The sequence below is a fragment of the Atractosteus spatula genome, chromosome 6 (assembly GCF_055471065.1).
Source record: "Atractosteus spatula isolate fAtrSpa1 chromosome 6, fAtrSpa1.hap1, whole genome shotgun sequence".
Lineage (NCBI taxonomy): Eukaryota > Metazoa > Chordata > Actinopteri > Semionotiformes > Lepisosteidae > Atractosteus > Atractosteus spatula.
Genome location: NC_142711.1, coordinates 16,535,723 through 16,558,871, shown reverse-complemented (window position 1 = coordinate 16,558,871; position 23,149 = coordinate 16,535,723). Strand labels below are relative to the sequence as shown.

Here is a 23,149-nt window from a genome sequence, read left to right as displayed (position 1 = left end):
ATCTCCAAGAACTTTCCCTCTTCAAGACGAGGTACAGAAGCAATAAAAAGGCCAACAATATATAAGGATATATACCCTTAGAAATGAATAACATTCTAGTATGGCTTAAGTTAGAATATTGTTTATAGTTTTAATCAACATTTTACAGACAAAATAAGAAACAGTGCTCAATGGAGTGTCCTATACTGACAAGCTGAAGGAGCTGAGTCTCTTTAGTCTTAAGGGAGAGTCCTTTAGAAAAGAGAAAACTCTAATTTGACTTGACACAAGTATTCCAAATTCCTAAAGGCATTAACAAAGTCAACCCAGCGAATGTCCTCAGAAAGAATCGTGAAAGGTGAGCCGCAGGGCACCAGGAGAAATTGCAGCTGGGTGCAGTGAGGGGGTATGTGAATGACACAACCTGTATTTGGAATGATCTTCCGCTGTCAAACACCATCCAGAAGGTGGATTCTCTTATCTTTTACGTTAGCTCTCATCTTATCTGGAAGTCACACTCTGTCAAAGTAGGAACATCTCCATGGTTCACTGTCTTTCTCTTTCCAAGACTCAACCACTCCCCTGAACCTGCCACACATCAATCAGGAGGCACACAAAGGTGTACTGTACAGTACATAGGTTCTCAAAGTCACTTCAAATCGCAAACACGTTTCAGTTTCTAATCTGGACACATTTAGCAAGCTAATCACATCTTAAAAGATTAGGTTGGGCGGAGGGGGGGGGTAATTGGGGGGTTGACAGAGAGAAGGGAGACACCAGTGGTCATTCACATCTCTTCAGCTGAAGAAGGCAGAGACTGAGGAGATAGAGTAACTTTTACTTTTGTCTCTTTGTCTGCCTGTCTCTCTGTCTGCTTACCGTCTGTCTGAGGTGAGTAGCAGGCTTTTTCTGATTCGACTGTCTCTCTTCTTGTCTCAGGTTCTCTGTGTGTCTCTCTGTGTGTCTGTCTGTGTGTAACTGTGTGTCTGTTTGTCTGTGTGTGACCCTATGTGTCTCTGTCTGTGTGTCTGTTTGTGTGTGACTGTGTCTGTTTGTCTGTGTGTGACTCTGTGTGTCTCTGTCTGTGTGTGTATTTCTCTGTTGGTGTGTCCATTTTCTGTGTGTCTCTGTTTCTGTGTTTATGTGTGTTTGTGTCTCTGTGTGTCTGTGTCCCTCTGTCTGTGTTTTTCAGTCTCCCCTTGTCCCTATTCAGTTTGAATTTAAAAATCTTTTCCTCCTGTTCTGTCTTTGTTTCTTCAGTTTGTCTTTCTCCCTTCTGTTACAGAGAGCAGCAAGATCTTTCCCTATAAACTCTTTTTTCTATATATGAGGAAAATATTGTACATTTTGGTCTTATTATTCTTCAGCACAGAATGATGGACATATGTCAGGCTGATACCAGTGAATTCTGCTCAATGTTGACTCCTTAGTGGATGGGACAGTAGAGGAGGCAGGTACATACAGCACACACTGTCTCCACCTGTCTGAGCTGTGCTGCTGAAGATACATTGTCCTTGTCTCTCTGCAGGGACTCTGAAGCAAGGACTGCATCCTAGCACTCCAACAAGCCCAACTGCACTAACAGCTGAATCGGACTGATAACCTGCAGCACTCTCGCACAGACGCTGAGATAGTCTCTGATGCTGCTGTGTGCAAGGATCCACATTAGTACTGCACCCTGACAGGATCACCCCCACTGACACAACTCACCACGCAATGTCACAGAAGGAGAAACCTTCCCGCAAGAAGGCAGAGAAGGAAAGACTACCCTCCACAGACAGGTCAGAGAATTTCTTATAATAATAATAATAATAACACTAATAGAAACTTTTTCTGGACACTCCACTCAAAGCACTTTACAGGTAATGGGGACTCCCCACCACCACCACCAACAATGTGCAGCCATAGTGCACCAGAACACTCCCCACACTCCAGCTCTCAGTGAGGAGGAGTGATGAAGCCAATTCATAGAGGGGGATTATTAGGAGGCCATGATTGGTAAGGGCCAATGGGAAATTTGGCCAGGACGCTGGGATTACACCCCTACTCTTTTCAAGAAATACCCAGGGATTTTTAATGACCACAGAGTGTCAGGACCTTGGTTTTACATCTCATCCAAAGGACGGCGCCTGTTTACACTATAGTGTCCCCGTCACTATACTGGGGCATAAGAACCCACACAGACCACAGGGTGAGCGCCCCCTGCTGGCCCCACTAACACCTCTTCCAGCAGCAACCTTAGTTTTTCCCAGGAGTCTCCCATCCAGGTACTGACCAGGCTCACACCTGTTGAGCTTCAGTGGGCTGCCAGTGGTGAGTTGCAGGGTGATGTGGCTAATTCCCTCCATATTAACCAGGTTCAATCTGGGGCCACAGCTCCCCACCCTAGTCCCATCAAGAGTTTTCAGTTTTGGGGAGTAGCTCATTGAAAATAACTATCAACATTATTGGCTTTGCAGTAGTGAATTGGTTGTGTTTCAAAGGGGTTAGCTGCACCTACATTAACTTTGCAAAGCTATATTTTAGTGGAATACTGTATGTATAGCTGCACTGCTCTTATACTGTTTCTCTGGACCAGTGCGATTCTGAAAAACGTAAGGCTTTTAGAAATCCCGAGACGTTCCTCTCCAGATTAATATCTGTAGCTCAATCCATCTTCTTTCGCTCTGCTGCAGCCAGTCCGATCTGTAACTCACAGCAGCCTGTGTGACCAGTCCGCAGCGCACACATACACCTTCAGCCTAAGTTCGCAGCTCCCATCAGAAAAAGGGGCTTTTGTCTATCATTCCCAAACCCGAAATCTCTGTTCTAACCCTCAATCACAGCTGGTTTATCAGCTCTTCAAACCATCTTCTGTACTTGAGAGTGGGGTTTGTGTGCCCTGCAGCCCAAAATCTTTATTTTTTACTTCATGGGATAAAAGGTTAGTTTGATTTTTATGGGTTGTTTCCTGTAGAAATAACATTTAAAAACCAGATACGCCTGAAAGAAATTTGTTTCTTCATCTGACATTTCACAGGCATGTTGAGGGCTCAAATTAATCACAAAATGCCTATCATTCCAGAAGTCCAACGCTACGTGCAGTAGGAGCAGAGGGTTTCTTTTCTGGCTGTTTTCCTCTGGGAACGGGTCCTGTCTCAGTCTAGAGTGAATGAATGAACAAATGAACGAATGAATGAATGAATGCCTAATGTAGTGATGGCATGAAGGTCATCTGCCTGCCGTCATCGTTGTGCAGTTTGTAACTCCTGTGAGCTCCACTGCATCAGAGGCAGTGGGGCTGTTCGATTTTGAACCGGTAGCATTGTTGTACCTCCAGTCCGGTGCGCACCAAGCTGAGAGTGGCTCACAGATCAGTCCTCTGTTCCTGCACAGGTGCTACTGGACACTGCAGGACCTCTGGGCGTCGGTGTGGAATTGCAAGGGATATTTTATCACAGGTGGCACTAAATCAGCAGGATTTAAATGCTCGTGGTTTCTGCCTGAAGCAAAACCAAAGGACTAAAAACTGGGACACATTTACTGTTTCCAGGGCTGTGTGTGTTTTTGCACTGGCTCCTGTGTCATTAATTTTGCGTACAATACAGCTGAGCTAATCACCCCTGTCAGCACTATTTCACTGGTTTCCTTCAGCACTAAAATAAGAGCCACCAGAGCACTGCTGGCTCTGCATTGAGTCCCTGCCTCCTTGGGAAAGGGATTAACAGCTGCCTGCTCAGCCTCCGGAGTCACAGGAGGCGTCCTAGTCCGAGTGGATCTGGGAGGAGTAACAAACCAGCTGTCAGAACCTGTCCCAAAGTGTGAGAAAGACAGAGGACAATCATGGACGTCAATAACAACTCAAACACACACTTTAGGGACTCCAGTGGCTGCTGTGCTTATACAGTGCTTGAAAGACTGAAAAGGTCTCCATCAGTCATGTCTCTATTTCAGACTTTACATGGGCAAAGAGAATACCTAGATCAGCGTCTGCGCTGTTTCCTCAGCAGCCAGCTGTTGTTTAAAGTGCCTTTACATGCATGCAGACATTGTTACAAAGCCAGCTCCTCATTGCAACTGGCAGCCTTATTGGAGACAACTCCAGCTTTCCCCACCAGCATTTTCAATGACGCTTCCCAGAGCGTCTCATCAGACTCCAGTTCTCGACATTTCCTGTAATAGTGAGGGGTTTGCGTGGACTGCCTGCGCACCGGCAGAGCGCTTCTGTTCCTGAGCCAGGGAGCGAGCCGGTGTGCCGGTGTGTAGTCGTGTCGTTAGGCGAGTCTCCTCCGCTATATACAACGACGAGTCTTTCCACGAAAGGGAAGAGTAACAGTTCAGTAGTCTTTCCGCTACCACGTCGGTTCACAGCTTGAACCCTGTCCGCGCTCTCGTGGGGATCTTAAAGAGCAAACCTGGTGAGCCTCAGGCGCTGTAGCTGCGCGGAGTAGGGAGGGCGCTAACAGGCACCTTGTCTCTCCCCTGCTACGTCAGTGTGCCCCCCGGGCCGCGGGACCCCCCTCCCCCGGAGGCCGCCCCCCTGAAACCAGCCCTGCGGCGCGGCTCCTCCGTCTCTCAGCGAGGCTGCCCCGGGGACGCCCCCCCGCTGCGGCGCGGCTCCTCCTCGGACAGCCAGACCCCCAGGAACCGCGGCAAGAGGGACAGCGAGGTCTCCATGACAACCAAGATGTACTCCCCTTTCCTGAACGCGCTGTTTGGACAGGTAGGCCCGACACGTACAGATTCGTGTTTTAGCAGGAGAGACACTACTGTCTGAAGTTTCAGATGGACTTCAGAGCTCTCCTGGTCATCTCTACAGCACTGAGTGGCCCAGCTGCTAGTTATCTAATGGACTTATTTCATCAGTATAGTCTTTTTATTCATCTGTGCTCTGATGATATAAACTTTTGACTCACTCTGATGACACATTGGGGTGATCCAGTCTGCTCACTTTGTGAGCACCAGACTCCACACAACATTTTACAGCATTAGATTAAAAACAGACAATTAGCTGTGAGAGTATCTAAAACAACAACAACAATAATAATATTCCTTCCTCCAAACAAGCTTTTCATTGTTTAACACCTAAATGCTTTGATGGTATAAAGGAAGTAAATGCTCTCTTAGTCCTTATACAGGGGATCTGGTGCTCCTTCCAGAGGGTAGGAGAGTATATTCTAAAATGCGTGGATGAGAGAGGTTATGCAAGATTTTATGTTCCAGATTAATACTATGTCTTATTAAATGTCAAAGGCTGAAGCTGATTTGAGAATAGCAACTCCAGCAGCTGCAGAAGAGATACTGGTCATCAGTCACCTATCGCAGCTGAGACCCAGACTCGTTACTGTAAAAGTGATCAGCCTGACACGCAGACCGACGCAGACAAACAGAGGCACGCAGGGTGCTCACTGGTATCTAGGACCACATGATCTCATCTCGTTAGCATGTTAGATAACAGCCACTGAATGAAGAAGTTAAATCCCACCTTCTCCCCTTCGATCCACCTCTGTTTCTCTCTCTCTTCCTCTGATCTCTCAGCTCAATAATCCAGTCTTACTCCAGAATAAATAGCTCGTTACAGAGGCTGACTGCCAGGCCTCATTAGCAGTAATGAGGGCGAGTGATCTATAGAGGCATGCAGGAAGAGGAAAGCTGTGTGCAGGAGAGAAACCACTCATCTTTCGGAGAACTGCACAACATGTTTAAATTCTTTCATTTTATGATGCTTTATAACTCTTTTATTCATTAAAGCCACAAACATATACAACAATTACCACAAACTAAGTGTGTATGTCTATGTCAGTGTGCATATCCATGTCAGTGTGAATGTGTGTGTGTAAGTGTGAATTTGTGTGTCAATGTGAGTGTGTGTGTCAATGTGAGTGTGTGTGTGTAAGTGTGAATTTGTGTGTCAATGTGAGTGTGAGTGTGTGTCAGTGTGAGTGTGTGTGTCAATGTGAGTGTGTGTAAGTGTGAATTTGTGTGTCAATGTGAGTGTGAATGTGTGTCAATGTGAGCATGTCAGTGTGAGTGTGTGTGCGTCAGTGTGAGTGTGTTATTGTGTGTATTCTTGTCAGTGTGAGTGTTTTAGTATATGTGTTCATGCAAGTGTGAGAGTGTGTCTGTGTCAGTGTGGGTGTGTATGTCCATGTCAGTGTGAGTGTGTTAGTGTGTGTGTGTCCATGTCAGTGTGAGTATTCTTGTCAGTGTGAATGTGTTGGTATATGTGTTCATGTCTGTGTGAGTGTCTGTGTTAGTGTGGGTTTGTCAGTGTGTGTCCATGTCAATGTGTATTTTTCCATGTTTGTCTTACTAGAACTCTAATCCGATTAAAAAGGCAGAAATCCACTTTAACGGCTCTTTATTCCTTGTGGACACAAATGTGTCCAACAGGAAATCCCCTAATTTACCCAGAAATCAGGCAGTGGCTGTTATCTAGCTTTGCAGCCCGGTCAGTGACCTGACATTCTGGAGCAGGGGTGCTGACTCATTATCTGTACGAGTGACATCATCGGCACTGTCGGCTTATTGCATTAGAAAGACACACAGTCTCCTGGCATCAGACACACATCCGAACCTCTAATACCTAAGTCTGCACTGCACGCCTCTTCATCGTGCTCCTGTTAACTCTTAGAAATTATGATCAAATGTGGCCTTTTTGTGCTTTTATAATAACGATGCTCTGTTCTATTAACTGCTTCCCAGTGGAAAAGAACTTGTTTCTCTTTTCTTTCCTGTCTGGTTGTCTCAGGAGAGAGACCTGGTGCCTGAGGAGATAGACGGTAAGATTAATGCGGCTGTTTAAGCTGTCTCCGTGCTCCGCGAATTGGGAAGTAAAATGCACGAGAAGACAGCAGATCTGCAAGGGCCAAGCTCACCAGGAGGAGGAGACACACACAAATATCTTTACAAGTTTGCTCAGATATCAAAGGGGAATTGCTGAGTTATTTTTACATTTCGGGGGTTATAATGAATCTGCAACGATGAGTGCATTTCAGTCCAGAATGAAACATATACAGCCGTCAAGTTACATCACAAAAAAGAGAAAAGGCTTCAATGTACGCGTAGAGCCATATTGTCGTCATCCAGATCGAGGCACCACAACCTCTGGTGACTCAAAAGCATCCTTATTACATTGTAAACTAGCTTTAGACCAATTCTGCTGCTACTGTATATTCAGTTGAACTATTTTCACGAAACTGACACAGACCAGGCAACATGTTTCTAGATACTTTATCGAAGTATTGCAAAAAAAGAGCAACCTGCCAATCAACTAAAATACACACATATTCATGTGTCAGGTTTTTCAAAAGTGCTCTATTATTTACATGGGTGGCTATTTTATGGTAAATCACTCCTAAAAGAAAACTCCGAGCAGGACTTATATTTCTGGAGGGCATGCTGCGTCACTGCCAGTGCCATTGCCTGAACAGTTGGTTTGAATAAGTGCAATCGTACTGAATTCAACATATTGACCTCGAGACAATTTTGCCGACAAATACTACTTGCTTGTTAACTCTGCACGCAGATCGGATGGGATTTCTGGGATGAAATATCTGCTGCACAACCTGTAGTTATTTGATCATGCATCGCGGTGAGTCTCGTCAAGAGACTTGTCGATGGGGCCAGCATCAGTGCCCATGTTTATCACCCATCTCTTGGTTATCTGACCATCCCGTAGAAAAGGAAACCGTTGGGCTTCTGCTGATCCAATCCTCTGTCTTGTGCGCGTCCACTATGTTCAAAACAGCCAAATACTCGACATTATTTAAAATATATAAAGGAGTTCAGAAAGACAAAAAAGGATAAACGTTAGGAGACCACGTTTCTCGTCCACTAACAGAGACTGGTGAGTAGAAAGAGCCACTTTTACGTCACAATTCATGTGAACTCTCGTCGGTTTCGAGACCAGCAGTTTCTCCACTGCCAGCAACAACATGGCGTCCATACAGTACTTTCACAAAGTTCATGATTTTGCACAGGGAACTGGCCAGGGCTCAGAGGAGACTGTAGCTCTAGATAGACCTCAGGGAACTGTCCAGGGCTCAGAGGAGACTGTAGCTCCAGACCTCAGGGAACTGGCCAGGGCTCAGAGGAGACTGTAGCTCTAGACAGACCTCAGAGAACTGACCAGGGCTCAGAGGAGACTGTAGCTCCAGACCTCAGGGAACTGGCCAGGGCTCAGAGGAGACTGTAGCTCCAGACAGACCTCAGAGAACTGACCAGGGCTCAGAGGAGACTGCAGCTCCAGACCTCAGGGAACTGGCCAGGGCTCAGAGGAGACTGTAGCTCCAGACAGACTTCAGTGAACTGGCCAGAGCTCAGTGGAGACTGTAGCCCCAGACCTCAGGGAACTGGCCAGGGCTCAGAGGAGACTGTAGCTCCAGATCTCAGGGAACTGGCCAGGACTCAGTAGAGACTGTAGCTCCAGACCTCAGGGAACTGGCCAGAGCTCAGAGGAGACTGTAGCTCCAGACCTCAGAGGACTGGCCAGGGCTCAGAGGAGACTGTAGCTCCAGACCTCAGAGAACTGGCCAGGGCTCAGAGGAGACTGTAGCTCCAGACCTCAGAGAACTGGCCAGGGCTCAGAGGAGACTGTTGCTGCAGACAGATTTCAGTGAACTGGCCAGAGCTCAGAGGAGACTGTAGCTCCAGACTGTTGCTCTCAGCTGCAGGTTGGTGGATAAGCTGTGACCGTGTCCCTCCCTCCGCAGAGCTCAGCGAAGCATTCAGGGAGTTCGACACAGACTGTGATGGGTACCTCAGCTACAAGGACCTGGGCGACTGCATGCGGACCATGGGCTACATGCCCACTGAGATGGAGCTGATCGAGATCAGCCAGCAGATCAAGATGAGACGTCAGTGTTTGCTGCTACATAACCTTGTCTCTGTCTCTGTGTCTATACCTGTCTCTGTCGCTGTGCATCTGTCTCTGTCTATACCTGGTGTCTCTGCAGTGGGTGGATTGTGCTGTGTCACAGACATGACCTGTACCTGCTGTCTCTTCAGTGGGCGGGCGGATTGACTTTGAGGATTTCTGTGATCTGATGGGGCCCAGGATGCTGGCTGAGACGGCTCACATGGTTGGGGTTCGAGAGCTGAGGTGCGCCTTCAAGGAGGTTTGTATGTTTTGCCTAATGATTCACAATGATGTTGTCTATCAGTCTGAATAAGTATCACACTGTCTTCTATACAGCAAGAGAACTCTGATAATCCATCACCTTGTTTCTGTTTATCATCAGTACTGTCCAGTGTCTGTGTTCACCTTCAGTGAGATTCTAACACACAGAGAGATGTGGTGTCCACTGTCCTGTGTCTGTGTTCACCCTCAGTGTGATTCTAACACACCGAGAGATCTGGTGTCCACTGTCCTGTCTCTGTGTTCTCCCTCAGTTCGATGTGGATGGGGACGGGGAGATCAGTGTGTCAGAGCTGCGAGAGGCGGCCCGGTCTCTGCTGGGGGAGCAGCTGAGTGGAGAGGAGCTGGAAGAAGTGCTGAGAGACATTGACCTCAATGGAGATGGACATGTGGACTTTGATGGTGAGACAGAGGCAGGAGGAGAGTCAGAGAGGCACTGAGCTGAGGGGAGACTCTGAGCTCAGGTTCAAGGTCATTTATTGGTATAACACAGAGTCAGTTTTCCAAAGGCAAAACATGTAAGGAAATTATGGAAATAAATACACAGGAAATATACAGTTTATACAATACAGTATACTGTATAAGAGAAAAGTAAAAAACAAAATGAAATAATAGTTCTCCAGTAATTCCCCCTTCTTCCCCAGAACAGAAGGCAACAGTCTGCGCTCTTAGAGAAACAAACCCCCACTCCCACATAGCACAGCAGTCCCCCCTTCCTAAAAACATCTCAAATTCCCATCTGTCCCCCCATCCCGAGAACAGATCACCATCACAGACCCCCTTCTGTCCTCCATTCCTGAGAATATAACAGATCCTCATCAATATCTCATTCCTGAGAACAGATCCCCTTCTGTCCCCCATTCCTGAGAACATAACAGATCCCCATCAGTCTCCTCTACATCACAGATCATCCATCCCTCTAACATCACAGAAACCCAATCCTCTCTCCTTCTGACATCACCTATATTCCATCCCTCTAACATCACAGATACCCAATCCTCTCTCCTTCTGACATCACCTGTATTCCATCCCTCTGACATCACAGATACCCAAACCTCTCTCCTTCTGACATCACCACATTCCATCCCTCTGACATCACAGATACCTAAACTTTTCTCCCTCTGACATCACAAACATGCAATCCTTCAGTCCTTCCAACAAAACATCGTAGGAGTCTTGCAAACAATGGTTTCAAGTCACATTTTTGTGAAATCCTTTCTTTTGGGCAATCAGAGCAGTAAAACTGCAATATTGTAACTTCTTACGAGGCAGGAATATCTGGAATGTCTTTCTCAGTGATAACACGCAGTTTACCACTCAGGAGGAGAGTCTGTAAGACTGAGAACAGGAGGCACTTCTTTACTCAAGTGGGCTATGAGAGTCTGAAGAAAACAACTCAGCAAGTCTGTTGAACCTCAGAGCCTAGCATTCCTTGATAATGAGCCAGAGGACGAAACACATACTAGCAGCCTGGAGCTGTCCTTTGCTACCCTGTGTAGAGTCTCCCTCTGCTATTCAAGTCCTCTCCTGTGTCCAGGAGACACCCCTGGATTATTCAATGTCAGCCTTCTCTCTCTGAGGCTGCCCTCCTCTGCCCCAGGTCTGGTCTGTACTGGCTCAGCTCCACCACACACCTCACTGTGCCATCCCTAACTGTGTGGTAATCAACGAGCATCTGGGCGAACAGTGTGTCCTGCAGTCCACCGACTGTGCATGAAGACTCTGATCAGAGAGAGGAAACAGACACTGAGAACACTGACCGCTGCATGCAAGCTTACAATTCAGTACAGCCCCCGACTCCTGCTGCCCCACAGCCACTCTTGCCACTTGGTGACACAAGCCCAGCCCAGGGGACTTTCACAGAGGCAGTTCTGGGGGGCAGTGAGTTACGAGCCTTGCCTGTAAGGGCACAGAGCCCTGGGTTGTTATCAGAGCCCTGAAATTACCCCCTTGCACGACAATCAGACAAGAGGACACAGCCCTCAGAGCTGTGCCGGAGGTTGCAGCTGCCTAGAAATCGATGCACATTTTTTTGTGTTTTCACTTCAGATGAGTATTGATTTCTTTGATGACGCAGCCTGTGTGTTCAGCACTGAGCACAGCTGTGCTGCCGGGTCTGTGCAGGGAGAGCCTGGCTCTAGAATGCACTCCCACGCTGACACAGAGCTCAGAGGGGCAGGGCAGCAGACACACCTGCTCTTTCTTCCGTGCAATGTGAGTCCTGTATTTCCCCTGGAGCTTCTCCAGCCCGGTGCTGATCATGTAGAAGGCAAGGTCGGTGCCACTTTGTCCCCGGTGTTGCCATGACAGCAGCATATCGAATGATGGGGTGTTTTGTGATCCCTCTGTGTGGCAGAGACAGGGGGTGTTTGAAAGGTGACAAGGGTTGCAGAGACACACGCAGGTGGAGACTCTGAGTCTCTGAGATTCATAGAGACACACAGAGACACTCATGGGTAAAGACACACAAAGACTCGAATAGAGCCTCAGAGAGTCACACAAACCCACGGAGATAGATTCACAGAGACTCCCAGCGATCAGAGACGGTTCCGCTAACTTTGTCCCCCGTCTCCCGCTTTCCACAGAATTTGTCATGATGCTGTCGTCGCGGTGATGCAGCCTCGGGATTGGATCCCTGGAGTCCGTGCAGGCCACTCCTCCCCAGAGAGAGTCAGCCCCCTTCCCCTTTCCCCCAGCTCGGAACTCCAGCTCACTGCCTGGGTCCCGATGTCACCATGACTCTTCATCTCCTGTCGCCCAGATCTCCCCCGTGTCCTGCTCCCCCACCTGTCTGAAGGAATGAGCTGCTGTTCTGTGGGTGATCTGATGTCTCATGCTGCTCTCCCTTACAGGAATGGTGTGATCTCTCCATGGAGAGGTCCCTGTCCACTGTTTCGTAGTAATGAAAAGCTGCCCTGTAGCGATCCGATATCTGGTCCTTCTCTCCAACAGGAACAGTGAGATCTCTCCTTAGAAACTCTGGGCTTACAACTATGTCCACAGTTTTCTAGTAATGAGCTGCTGCCCTGTGGTGATCCAATGTCTGGTCATGCTCTCCAATGGGAACAGTGAGATCTCTCCACAGAGCCTCGGCGCCTTTGTCCACTGTTTCCCAACAATGAGCTGCTGCCCTGTGGCGATCTGATTAACCATTCCTGCTCTCCCACAGGAACAATGTGATCTCTTAACAGAAACTTGGGTCTATGTCCACAGTTTCCCATTAATGAGCTGCTGCCCTGTGGCGATCTGATGCCTGGTCATGCTCTCCCACAGGAACCGTGAGATCTCTCCTTAGAAACTCTGGGATTATACTATGTCCACAGTTTTCTGGTAATGAGCTGCTGCCCTGTGGTGATCTAATGTCTGGTCATGCTTTCCAACAGGAACAGTGTGATCTGTCTGCTGAGCTTCGTCATCTCTGTATTTGTTTCATATTAGATGCCTGTTTACCGGTAAGGGCTGTGTTAGAGGCAGGATGGCCTGCTCTGTTTTAAAGTCAGATCCTTTTATTACTGAGGATGAGAGAGTTGAAGACAGTAATTGTTATTGTATATCTGTGAATCTGTACAATGCCTCAGAAATGTACGTATAATGCATAATGATTTTTGTGAGTGTGTACTATAATAATAAACTAGATATGTATCAGTCTCTTTTAGAAAATGTGTCTAACACAATCTATGACAACAGGACCATGGTATAACAACAATCGTGAGTGACAGAAGACAGAACATGAGGTTATCCACACAGGGACATGTGTTACTTATTTGATCAAATAAACATTGAAACATTGTCGTGTAGGAAGGAAGAAGCACTGCATGTTTCCACTAAACTATTCAGCAAAGTGAAAACACGACATTAGAATCTGATGTTCATGAGCCTATCTTGCAGCTGTTGTTTGAGACAGCACCATAGAGCAAATTGAAAAATTTTAGTATGAAGGTAAGAGTTCTCTTGTGACTGTGCGAAGTACCTTAACAAAACAGTCTGACATTTATGATGTTCAACTGACATGCTTTGACAATTGTTTTACGCAGGAAACTGTATTCCACACCAGCCTCTTCACTATTGAGAGCTCATACTAACACCCGCATTAACATCGGAACATAAGAATATTTGCATATGACAGGCCGTGTGACAGCTGATGGAACTGAACCTCGTTAGTGTGAAGGGAGTGTCCCACACTAACAGACTGAAGGAACTGAATTTCTTTAGTCTGAAGGGAGTGTCCCACACTGACAGGCTGAAGGAACTGAGTCTCTTTAGTCTGAAGGGAGTGTCCCATACTGACAGACTGAAGGAACTGAGTCTCGTTAGTCTGAAGGGAGTGCCCTACACTGACAGACTGAAGGAACTGAATTCCTTAAGTGTTGAACATAGAAGACTATGATCATTCCTGAAAGGCATCGACAAAATCAATCCAGCAGATTTCTTGAGAATGACCAGTGAAACATGAACTAGAACTACTCTGCTTTAAAAGTGCAAATAATGGTTTAGCAAATCACCAGTACATCAGTTGGATACACGTTATAAACAAAACAAGGTGACCTCCGCACTGCCTGGCAGGACGTTAAACCAAAGGCCTACAGTAAGTGAATATCTATGAGGGCTGCAAATCCATCCAGGTGGATGGAATTAGCAAAGAGACCTGTTAAATGTGTTTTTTACTCTTTTTGAAAAGTATTATTTTTCCTCCCAACTTAATGATCTCCAACAACTGCATACTCCAGGAACTGCAAATACCAACTTGTGTGGTCGCAAACTCTGGTAAAAAGATGCCGGTCAACACAGCAGCAGGTGAACACTAAAGTATTGTCCGAAGAGCTGAGGGGAGAGTGTCAGCAGCTGTTCCAGCTCTCTGTAGACACTGGCACTGGCTCTGCTGTTTGGACACACTCCACAGCTCTACCTGCTCCCAAGAAGAACAGACTTAAAGCTTTGAGGCTGACAGCTCTGGCTCCATTAGTGATGCAGACTCTTCAATAATAGATACTGTGTGGCTGCTGTTGTTGAGTCATCATATTCCTCCCAGGTGAAATCGTGTCTGAAATCATCGCGGGCAGGGTTAGTAGCGGTCAAAGTTGCCGTATGTGGTCATGTGATCACCCCAAAAACAAGGCGCTATATCTCAGGAAGGAAAGCAGCTGGGAAGTTACTTTCAACGGCACAAACCGGCACAAACGCAGCACTAACTGAATAAGACCGGTCCGGCTCTCCTGCGCCATTTTGGGGCTGAGTGACGTCACACCCCTAAACCGCTATATCCCGGAAACAAAAACAGCACAAACTCGGCACTAACGCACGAGGAGGGTTTCATGGTTTGTGATGTTTGTGGGGGTGGCAGCTACATGGAACTTTACACCAGCACTGCTTTCTGCTGAAATTGCCGCTTGAGAATGATTAAACTGAATGACACCCTCTCATTCATAAACATATGTATAGCATGTAAACGTATACATGTATGTTCCTATGCTGTATTTAATCTATATAATCTATATAAAGGGTGGTGCGGTGGCTCTGAGGCTGGAAGGTTGCCGGTTTGAATCCCGTGGTTGGCAGAGGAATCCTACTCTGTTGGGCCCCTGAGCAAGGCCCTTCACCCCAACTGCTCCTGGGGTGCTGTATAAATGGCTGACCATGTGCTCTGACCCCCAAGCTTCTCTCCCTGTCTGGGTGTCTCATGGAGAGCAAGCTGGGGTATGTGAAAGGTCAAAGTCCTAATACAAGAAATTGTATATGGCCTATAAAGTGATCTTATCTTATCTATATAAAACTTATATAGTATATATTTTATGGTTGTTGCTTATTTTAAAAAATAATGTTGTCTCTTTAAATGGTGCAGTTAAAGAGCAGAGAGAATAAGCCTTCAATAATGAAAGGTCGGGAGTTAAAAAAATACCATTCCCATAGAGCTCTGCGACCCCATCTCGTGTTTATAAGAAAACCGCCGTGTACCTCGCGCTCATGGGAACTGTAGTTTTCCTTTGTTTGGCCCTGGCAGTGGACGGACTGCAGTGGCGATAGTGACGATGTGGGCGGAACATGAGGGGTGGGAATATGTCAGCCAATCGCTGCTCTTTGCTTCTGCGCGTCATCGTTATTTTGCAAACGGACCACGCCTCCCCGGGAAGAGCCCGGTGCAGGGCACGACGGGACAGGAAGCGCTGGCAGGCCGGTGTGGACGGCTGGTTTCCCGACGATCGCTCTGCTCCGCTTTTTATTACTGCTTTATTTAATTTCATTCTGCAACAGAGCGGGGAGCTGCATAACTATACAAATCCACAAACATAGCACACAAGGGAAGCGCTCTGGAGTTTTGAAAGAAACGACTTTAAAAAAAAAAACCCAAAACAAAATCGAAAAGCTCAGGTTCTCTTCCTTCTTTTTCTCCGAAACACAACTCGGCGGCGCTTCCCGGTTTGAAACCAGCTTTAAAAAGCCGAGATCCGCCATTGATCCGCCTCTGTCCGCATAAAGCGCGTTCCCTCCCGGTCGGGATTAAACTTCGCTCCTGAGCCCAGACTTCTGCTCTCCTCTGCTCCGTCTCCGTGCCCTCCGTGCCCGAGTCCCCCGTGGGAGATCGGCGTGTTTCGCCTGTGGACAGACAGCGAAGACCGGCGGAAGTCCGAGCGGCGCAGCGACCTGACGCTATGAGCTACAAGCCCATCGCCCCGGCTCCCTCCGGCACCAACCACACTCCCCCCGGTGAGAGAGACGCGCTGCCAGTGTGATTGCGTGTAAGAGTGAGAAACGGGGCACAGGCTGCCCTCTCGGGGACCACACGCCCGCCTTCAGGTTCTTCTGAGAGTCGGGGTGAGACTCTGCACGCCAGACCCCACTTACCCTCAGCCCCGCACTGCTGTGTTCGTGCCCCTCAACAGCTGTTTGGGTTAAACCGACAACGATGCGTTCGGTATTTATTGTCCATTCCCAAGCGATACGTGATCTCCTATCCGGAAGCGTGCTGCTAATGTGCTGGGGTGTCCAGTCACTAGAATCTCGTTTCCCCTCAGAGCCAGACCCGGCGGGTGAGCCAGCCTGCTTTCCTGGTGCAGTCGCCTGAAGAAAGCTGGACCGTGGTCCTTTCCTCGCACAAGAACCTGTAACACTGGTGCTGTTGTATATGTTCACCTCTTCTCCACTGATCGCACAACTACACATAATCGTCTCTCAGGGTCCGAGAAAAATCCCTGCCTGCGTACCTTTCTGGCTCACCTGGAATCTGAAAAAACTTCACTCTGTGTTACTCAAACTGAGCTGACTATATCTGAACATGGGGTACTGGCGCGTCTGAATTCATCTCTCAGTGTGTCTGTACTGTATTAACCCCTCTCTCTCTCCCAGTGCAGTGTTAATGTACTGGAGTGTCCAGTCAGTGTCTCTGGACTGTATTAACCCCTCTCTCTCAGTGCAGTGTTAATGTACTGGAGTGTCCAGTCAGTGTGTCTGTACTGTATTAACCCCTCTCTCTCAGTGCAGTGTTAATGTACTGGCGTGTCCAGTCAGTGTCTGTACTGAATTAACCCCTTTCTCTCAATGCAGTGTTAATGTACTGTAGTGTCCAGTCAGTGTGTCTGGACTGTATTAACCCCTCTCTCTCAGTGCAGTGTTAATGTCCTGTAGTGTCCAGTCAGTGTGTCTGTACTGTATTAGCCCCTCTCTCTCAGTGCAGTGTTAATGTACTGGAGTGTCCAGTCAGTGTGTCTGTACTGTATTAACCCCTCTCTCTCAGTGCAGTGTTAATGTACTGGAGTGTCCAGTCAGTGTGTCTGTACTGTATTAACCCCTCTCTCTCAGTGCAGTGTTAATGTACTGGAGTGTCCAGTCAGTGTGTCTGGACTGTATTAACCCCTCTCTCTCAGTGCAGTGTTAATGTACTGGAGTGTCCAGTCAGTGTGTCTGTACTGTATTAACCCCTCTCTCTCAGTGCAGTGTTAATGTACTGTAGTGTCCAGTCAGTGTGTCTGGACTGTATTAACCCCTCTCTCTCAGTGCAGTGTTAATGTACTGGAGTGTCCAGTCAGTGTGTCTGGACTGTATTAACCCCTCTCTCTCAGTGCAGTGTTAATGTACTGGAGTGTCCAGTCAGTGTGTCTGTACTGTATTAGCTCCTCTCTCTCAGTGCAGTGTTAATGTATTGGAGTGTCCAGTCAGTATGTCTGTACTGTATTAACCCCTTTCTCTCAGTGCAGTGTTAATGTACTGTAGTGTCCAGTCAGTGTGTCTGTACTGTATTAGCTCCTCTCTCTCAGTGCAGTGTTAATGTACTGGAGTGTCCAGTCAGTGTGTCTGTACTGTATTAACCCCTCTCTCTCAGTGCAGTGTTAATGTCCTGTAGTGTCCAGTCAGTGTGTCTGGACTGTATTAACCCCTCTCTCTCAGTGCAGTGTTAATGTACTGGAGTGTCCAGTCAGTGTGTCTGTACTGTATTAACCCCTCTCTCTCAGTGCAGTGTTAATGTACTGGAGTGTCCAGTCAGTGTGTCTGTACTGTATTAACCCCTCTCTCTCAGTGCAGTGTTAATGTACTGGAGTGTCCAGTCAGTGTGTCTGTACTGTATTAGCCCCTCTCTCTCAGTGCAGTGTTAATGTACTGGAGTGTCCAGTCAGTGTGTCTGTACTGTATTAACCCCTCTCTCTCAGTGCAGTGTTAATGTACTGGAGTGTCCAGTCAGTGTGTCTGTACTGTATTAACCCCTCTCTCTCAGTGCAGTGTTAATGTACTGGAGTGTCCAGTCAGTGTGTCTGTACTGTATTAACCCCTCTCTCTCTCAGTGCAGTGTTAATGTACTGGAGTGTCCAGTCAGTGTGTCTGTACTGTATTAACCCCTTTCTCTCAGTGCAGTGTTAATGTACTGGAGTGTCCAGTCAGTGTGTCTGGACTGTATTAACCCCTCTCTCTCAGTGCAGTGTTAATGTACTGGAGTGTCCAGTCAGTGTGTCTGTACTGTATTAACCCCTCTCTCTCAGTGCAGTGTTAATGTACTGTAGTGTCCAGTCAGTGTGTCTGTACTGTATTAACCCCTCTCTCTCAGTGCAGTGTTAATGTCCTGTAGTGTCCAGTCAGTGTGTCTGGACTGTATTAACCCCTCTCTCTCAGTGCAGTGTTAATGTCCTGTAGTGTCCAGTCAGTGTGTCTGGACTGTATTAACCCCTCTCTCTCAGTGCAGTGTTGATGGACTATATTAATCTCCCTCTTTATTTCTCTCAGGTTCCAGTGTTTCCTCTCCATCCTCCTCTCTTCCTGGTTCCTCCTCCAGTTACAGGCCTCTCTTCAATGACTTCGGTCCCCCATCCATGGGCTACGTGCAGGTACGGTCCTGAAACACAAGACACCTTGTGATTCTCACTCAGCTGTAACACATACTCCATGTCAAGGATGGGCCCTAACCTCCATGGTCTGTGTGCTGAATACACACAGGTACAGGCCTGAACGCACTCTGCAGTGATATACAGTATTTACATATATCCTGGGTGGCATTAGGAGGATGGGTGGAAGTGTTTGAAATTTAGGTAACAAATCTACAGTTGCAGACCCAAGTCACGGTTCTTAGTTTCAGAAACAACAAACTGAAGGAACTGAGTGTTTCTGGGGATCCACAGCTCACTTGCATACTCACAAAGAGAGAGTTGTGATTAGTATTTCTTATATTTTCGGTTTGGAAATTATATTTTTTTAACATCCAAATATGCATTGTTTTGGATTTCTTTATTCATTGACATAGTGAGCGCTTTACAAAACAACAATTTGCAGCTTTTTTTATAGCCTCTCCAGCAGCAGCATTCTCAGTGGAGCAGTGAGTGACGTCATGCAGGTCTGTGTCTAGTTGACTAGTTGTGAGGTAGACTACTGGGGAAAGGTTATGCATTTCCTGAAGGCTTTATAAAGGAAAATGTAGGGCTCTCTTTATCTGATGATAAGGTTAGAGTGCTCTGAGTTCCTGGGGAGTCCAGTGACTTTTTAACTCCAAGTTGGGCTGACCTGAGCCCTGGTTTCACAGTTAATCCAGAAGTATTATAACACGGCACAGCAAGCTGGTGTTTCACATTTCAGTGTGGAATTAACCCTCATTGTTCCTCTGTAGCCAGAGAACACTGACAATGACAATGCTCCCCTCTGAAACCTCTTTAACACGTTAGTTTCACAATGGCCGGTAACTTTTACCTGCAAGCCCCAGTAGATACTGGATGTGAGGCAGTCCTTTTCTAAGGAATCAGATCTCGTGCTTGTTCTGGGCATCAGTGTTGGAGCCGGACATTAACCCACCCCCACCTGGGTCAGACTGTGATCCGGGGGCTTTCTCCAAGAGATGAGGGGTGTTATTCATGGACAGCCACTGGTATCCTTGGTCAGTCAGTCAGAGTACAGAGATATGGGGTCCCCCTGATGGAAGGACATGAGGGGTCACTAGGATCCTTGGGTGGGCAGGTTAGGGTACAGAGATGGGGTCCCCACTAATGAAAGGAGATGAGGGGTCTCTAGGCACTCAGGTTAGGGTCCCTACTGACTGGAAAACCTGAAGTGATGAGACTTTCCACCAAACTACAGACCGATACGCCTGTTAAATGCTGATGCTGCATACTTGGCTAACGTGTCTAAACCAGACCTACAGGGGTTTGTTTCCATCATTTCATCACAGATCAGGGCAAATTGTGCTTTGCATTATCTACACCGAATATTACAAAAAATAGTTTTATTTCTTTGGACATTTTGCTGTTGTATAACTTAAACTGTAGCAATTTAATCCTCTTATTTCCCATCTGATGCTCAAACGGAATTATTACCATTTCCTGGAGTTGAAAGGGTGTCTTAGGGTTCACTGAGTTGGTTGCTTGTGTGGAGATTGTAGCCAAGTCAACAAGTGGTCAGTCTGGTCTCTCTCTCCCCCTCTAGAGCAAGAAACTCTCGAGTTCCTGTGGCTGTTAGGCTGTTGCACAAACACATTCACTGAGATTCACAGCTGTTTGGTGTGAATCTCACTGGGCGGTGTTGGGAGCAATTCTGCAGCTTTATACTAAATTTGGAAAGCTGAGCCCCTTAATGCCCTTTGATGCAGTCAGCTGGGAAACTCCTCTTCATTGCAAACCCTACAATCTTACTTGTCTGACGATCACATTAAGCAAAAAGGGTAAGATTGGCTCAGAAAGCCTGGGTTCCTCGATCGAAACCAGGGATTTACTGAGCTGGAGTGGTGGTCAGCGTTTTCAGCGAGAGCCTGCGTGGTCTAAGGGCTGACCGGCACTTTCCCTGGTCACCCGTCGTTCCAGTTATCTGAAACTGATGAACTAGACACCACAGAGTGAAGTGAATTGGTGCATCATGGACTTCAGGCTCATCCAGTGTTTAAACCACAGCAGAGCTCCCATTGTGAGGATATGATGCTGCTGGTTTCTCTCTGTAACTGAGCTCCTGGTTCTCTTGCAGTCCTTGAAGGCTCCAGGCTCGCAGGGCTCTCAGTCCACCTATGCCGACCTCTTGTCTGTAATCGAAGAGATGGGCAAAGAGATCAGACCGACCTACGCTGGGAGCAAGAGCGCCATGGAGAGGCTGAAACGAGGTACTGCACTCGGATACTGAACGCTGGCCAGTTTCTCTTGACTTAAAGAAACATGGAAAACCTGCTGGGTTCTGGAGTTGGGAACCCTTGCCCTACTTTATTACACAGATGTTTTCCCACTGATCAACACAAGTATGGATTTTGTATCAGTAACGGTACACTGATGTACAGCACACTGCACTAACACAGTCACACACCTTACAGACACTGTTGGTCTCCACTGACACACTGTACACACACTGCTGGACTCCACACACACACACACACACACACACACACACACACACACACACACTGCTGGACGACACACTGCGCACACACACACACACTGCTGGACGACACACTGCACACACACACACACACACACACACTGCTGGACTCCACACTGACACACTGCACACACACTGCTGGTCTCCACACTGACACACTGCACACACACTGCTGGACTCCACACTGGCACTGCACACACACACACACTGCTGGACGACACACACACACACACAAACACACACACACTGCTGGTCTCCACACTGACACACTGCACACACACTGCTGGACTCCACACTGACACAGGTGTTTTGTTCCTGCTCTGTCATCCTGGATTAACTCGCGCCTCTCTCTCAGGTATCATCCACGCCCGCGCCCTGGTGAGGGAGTGCCTGGCTGAGACAGAGAGAAACGCCAGAACATAACGACCGGCCCCCTCGCCCCCCCCAGCCCCCTCTCATGAGCTCAGTTCCCTCCTCTCTCCTCTCTCATGGATCATTACTTTTACAACTTCTAATCACATTTTGTAAACTGAATTTTTTCAATAAGTTAAATAAAATCGATTTGCAATGAAAACAGTGTCTCTTTGTATATCTGTGACTGGAGAGGTGAGTCTTGCCCTCGTGTCCGACGGGAGAACAGGGACTGTGTGCACACTGAGTCCAGTGTGACCCAATGCTCTTGTGATGCTGGGGGAGACCTGGGTGCTTCTCGGATTCTGGAGTGGGGATCTGAATCCATGAACCTGGCGGTGTATGGAAAGGATGTTAAGCAGCAAGGGTTTCCCACAATGCTCTTCTGATCAGCTGGTGTCGGGCATGGCGCAGCCCGTTCTGAGTGCCTGGTGTTGGGCTTCCAAGTAGTGGAATCTTGGAGTAAATGTAAGGATTTATATACTCTTTTATGCTTTTGAACATAAGAGTCACAGGTAAGAGGAGGCTTTCTGACCTATCGAGCCTGTTTGGTCATTAGGATCTTATCCAGCTGCGTCTTGAAAGAAACCAGGGTATTGGCTTCAACATCGGGGCTGGACAGCTTGTTCCACCCCCCTACCACCCTTCCGAGAGTACTCTTGTTTCAAGACAGGCCAGCCTAACATCGTAATGCCAAGCAGGTGTAGAGACTTCCTGTTCAGACAGCAGTGCAGAGAAACCCACAAGATTGCTCATGCTCTTCCTTTTCAAAAGCCATTGAGCCAGTTAGCTCAGGAACTGAGGGAGAAGATCTGTCTGTTTGAAGTGACTCTTGAGTTTGTGCACTGCTTGCAGCGAGGGAAGTTGCAGCACAAATTCTGATCAGTTTATCAGTCTTCTCAGCTCTAACTTCATGAGTCTCCAGATACTGGATCATTTATTCCCAGCTCTCCCTGTGGCACTAGGCCCTCTTATCTCTGGGACAGCGAGACAGTGGGGTCCTGGGACAGACGGGAGCGGAGGCCAGTGTCCCTGGATTGAAGACACAGAGACACTGGGGTCCCAGGACAGACAGGAGGTGAGCCAGTGTCCCTGGATTGAAGACACAGAGACAGTGGGGCCCCGGGACAGACAGGAGCCGAGCCAGTGTCCCTGGATTGAAGACAGAGACAGTGGGGTCCTGGGAGAGACAGGAGCGGAGGCCAGTGTCCCTGGATTGAAGACACAGAGACAGTGGGGTCCTGGGACAGACAGGAGCTGAGCCAGTGTCCCTGGATTGAAGACACAGAGACAGTGGGGTCCCGGGACAGACAGGAGCGGAGGCCAGTGTCCCTGGATTGAAGACAGAGACAGTGGGGTCCTGGGAGAGACAGGAGCTGAGCCAGTGTCTCTGGATTGAAGACACAGACAGGAGCGGAGCCAGTGTCCCTGGATTAAAGACACAGAGACAGTGGGGTCCTGGGACAGACAGGAGCCGAGCCAGTGTCCCTGGATTGATGACGCAGAGTCAGTGGGGTCCCAGGACAGACAGGAGCTGAGCCAGTGTCCCTGGATTGAAGACAGAGACAGTGGGGTCCTGGGACAGACAGGAGCGGAGGCCAGTGTCCCTGGATTGAAGACACAGAGACAGTGGGGTCCTGGGACAGACAGGAGGTGAGCCAGTGTCCCTGGATTGAAGACACAGAGACACTGGGGTCCCGGGACAGACAGGAGGTGAGCCAGTGTCCCTGGATTGAAGACAGAGAGACAGTGGGGTCCTGGGACAGACAGGAGGTGAGCCAGTGTCCCTGGATTGAAGACACAGAGACACAGGGGTCC

At 47.9% G+C, this 23,149-nt stretch overlaps 2 protein-coding genes across 2 annotated transcripts; both read left to right on the top strand.

The window, feature by feature from the left end:
- Nucleotides 1-783: 783 nt before the first annotated feature.
- cabp4 (calcium binding protein 4) lies at nt 784-12,715 on the top strand. Its single transcript, XM_088919122.1, has 8 exons — nt 784-870; nt 1,508-1,760; nt 4,453-4,681; nt 6,710-6,740; nt 8,673-8,816; nt 8,968-9,077; nt 9,352-9,499; nt 11,683-12,715. The coding sequence occupies exons 2-8, from the start codon at nt 1,696-1,698 to the stop codon at nt 11,709-11,711; spliced, it is 756 nt and encodes a 251-aa protein (XP_088775248.1). The 5' UTR covers nt 784-870; nt 1,508-1,695; the 3' UTR covers nt 11,712-12,715.
- Nucleotides 12,716-15,220: 2,505 nt separating this feature from the next.
- On the top strand, nt 15,221-21,494 carry cdk2ap2 (cyclin dependent kinase 2 associated protein 2). The gene is made up of 4 exons (XM_088919078.1): nt 15,221-15,799; nt 18,305-18,405; nt 20,519-20,651; nt 21,276-21,494. The coding sequence occupies exons 1-4, from the start codon at nt 15,745-15,747 to the stop codon at nt 21,341-21,343; spliced, it is 357 nt and encodes a 118-aa protein (XP_088775204.1). The 5' UTR covers nt 15,221-15,744; the 3' UTR covers nt 21,344-21,494.
- Nucleotides 21,495-23,149: the final 1,655 nt, after the last annotated feature.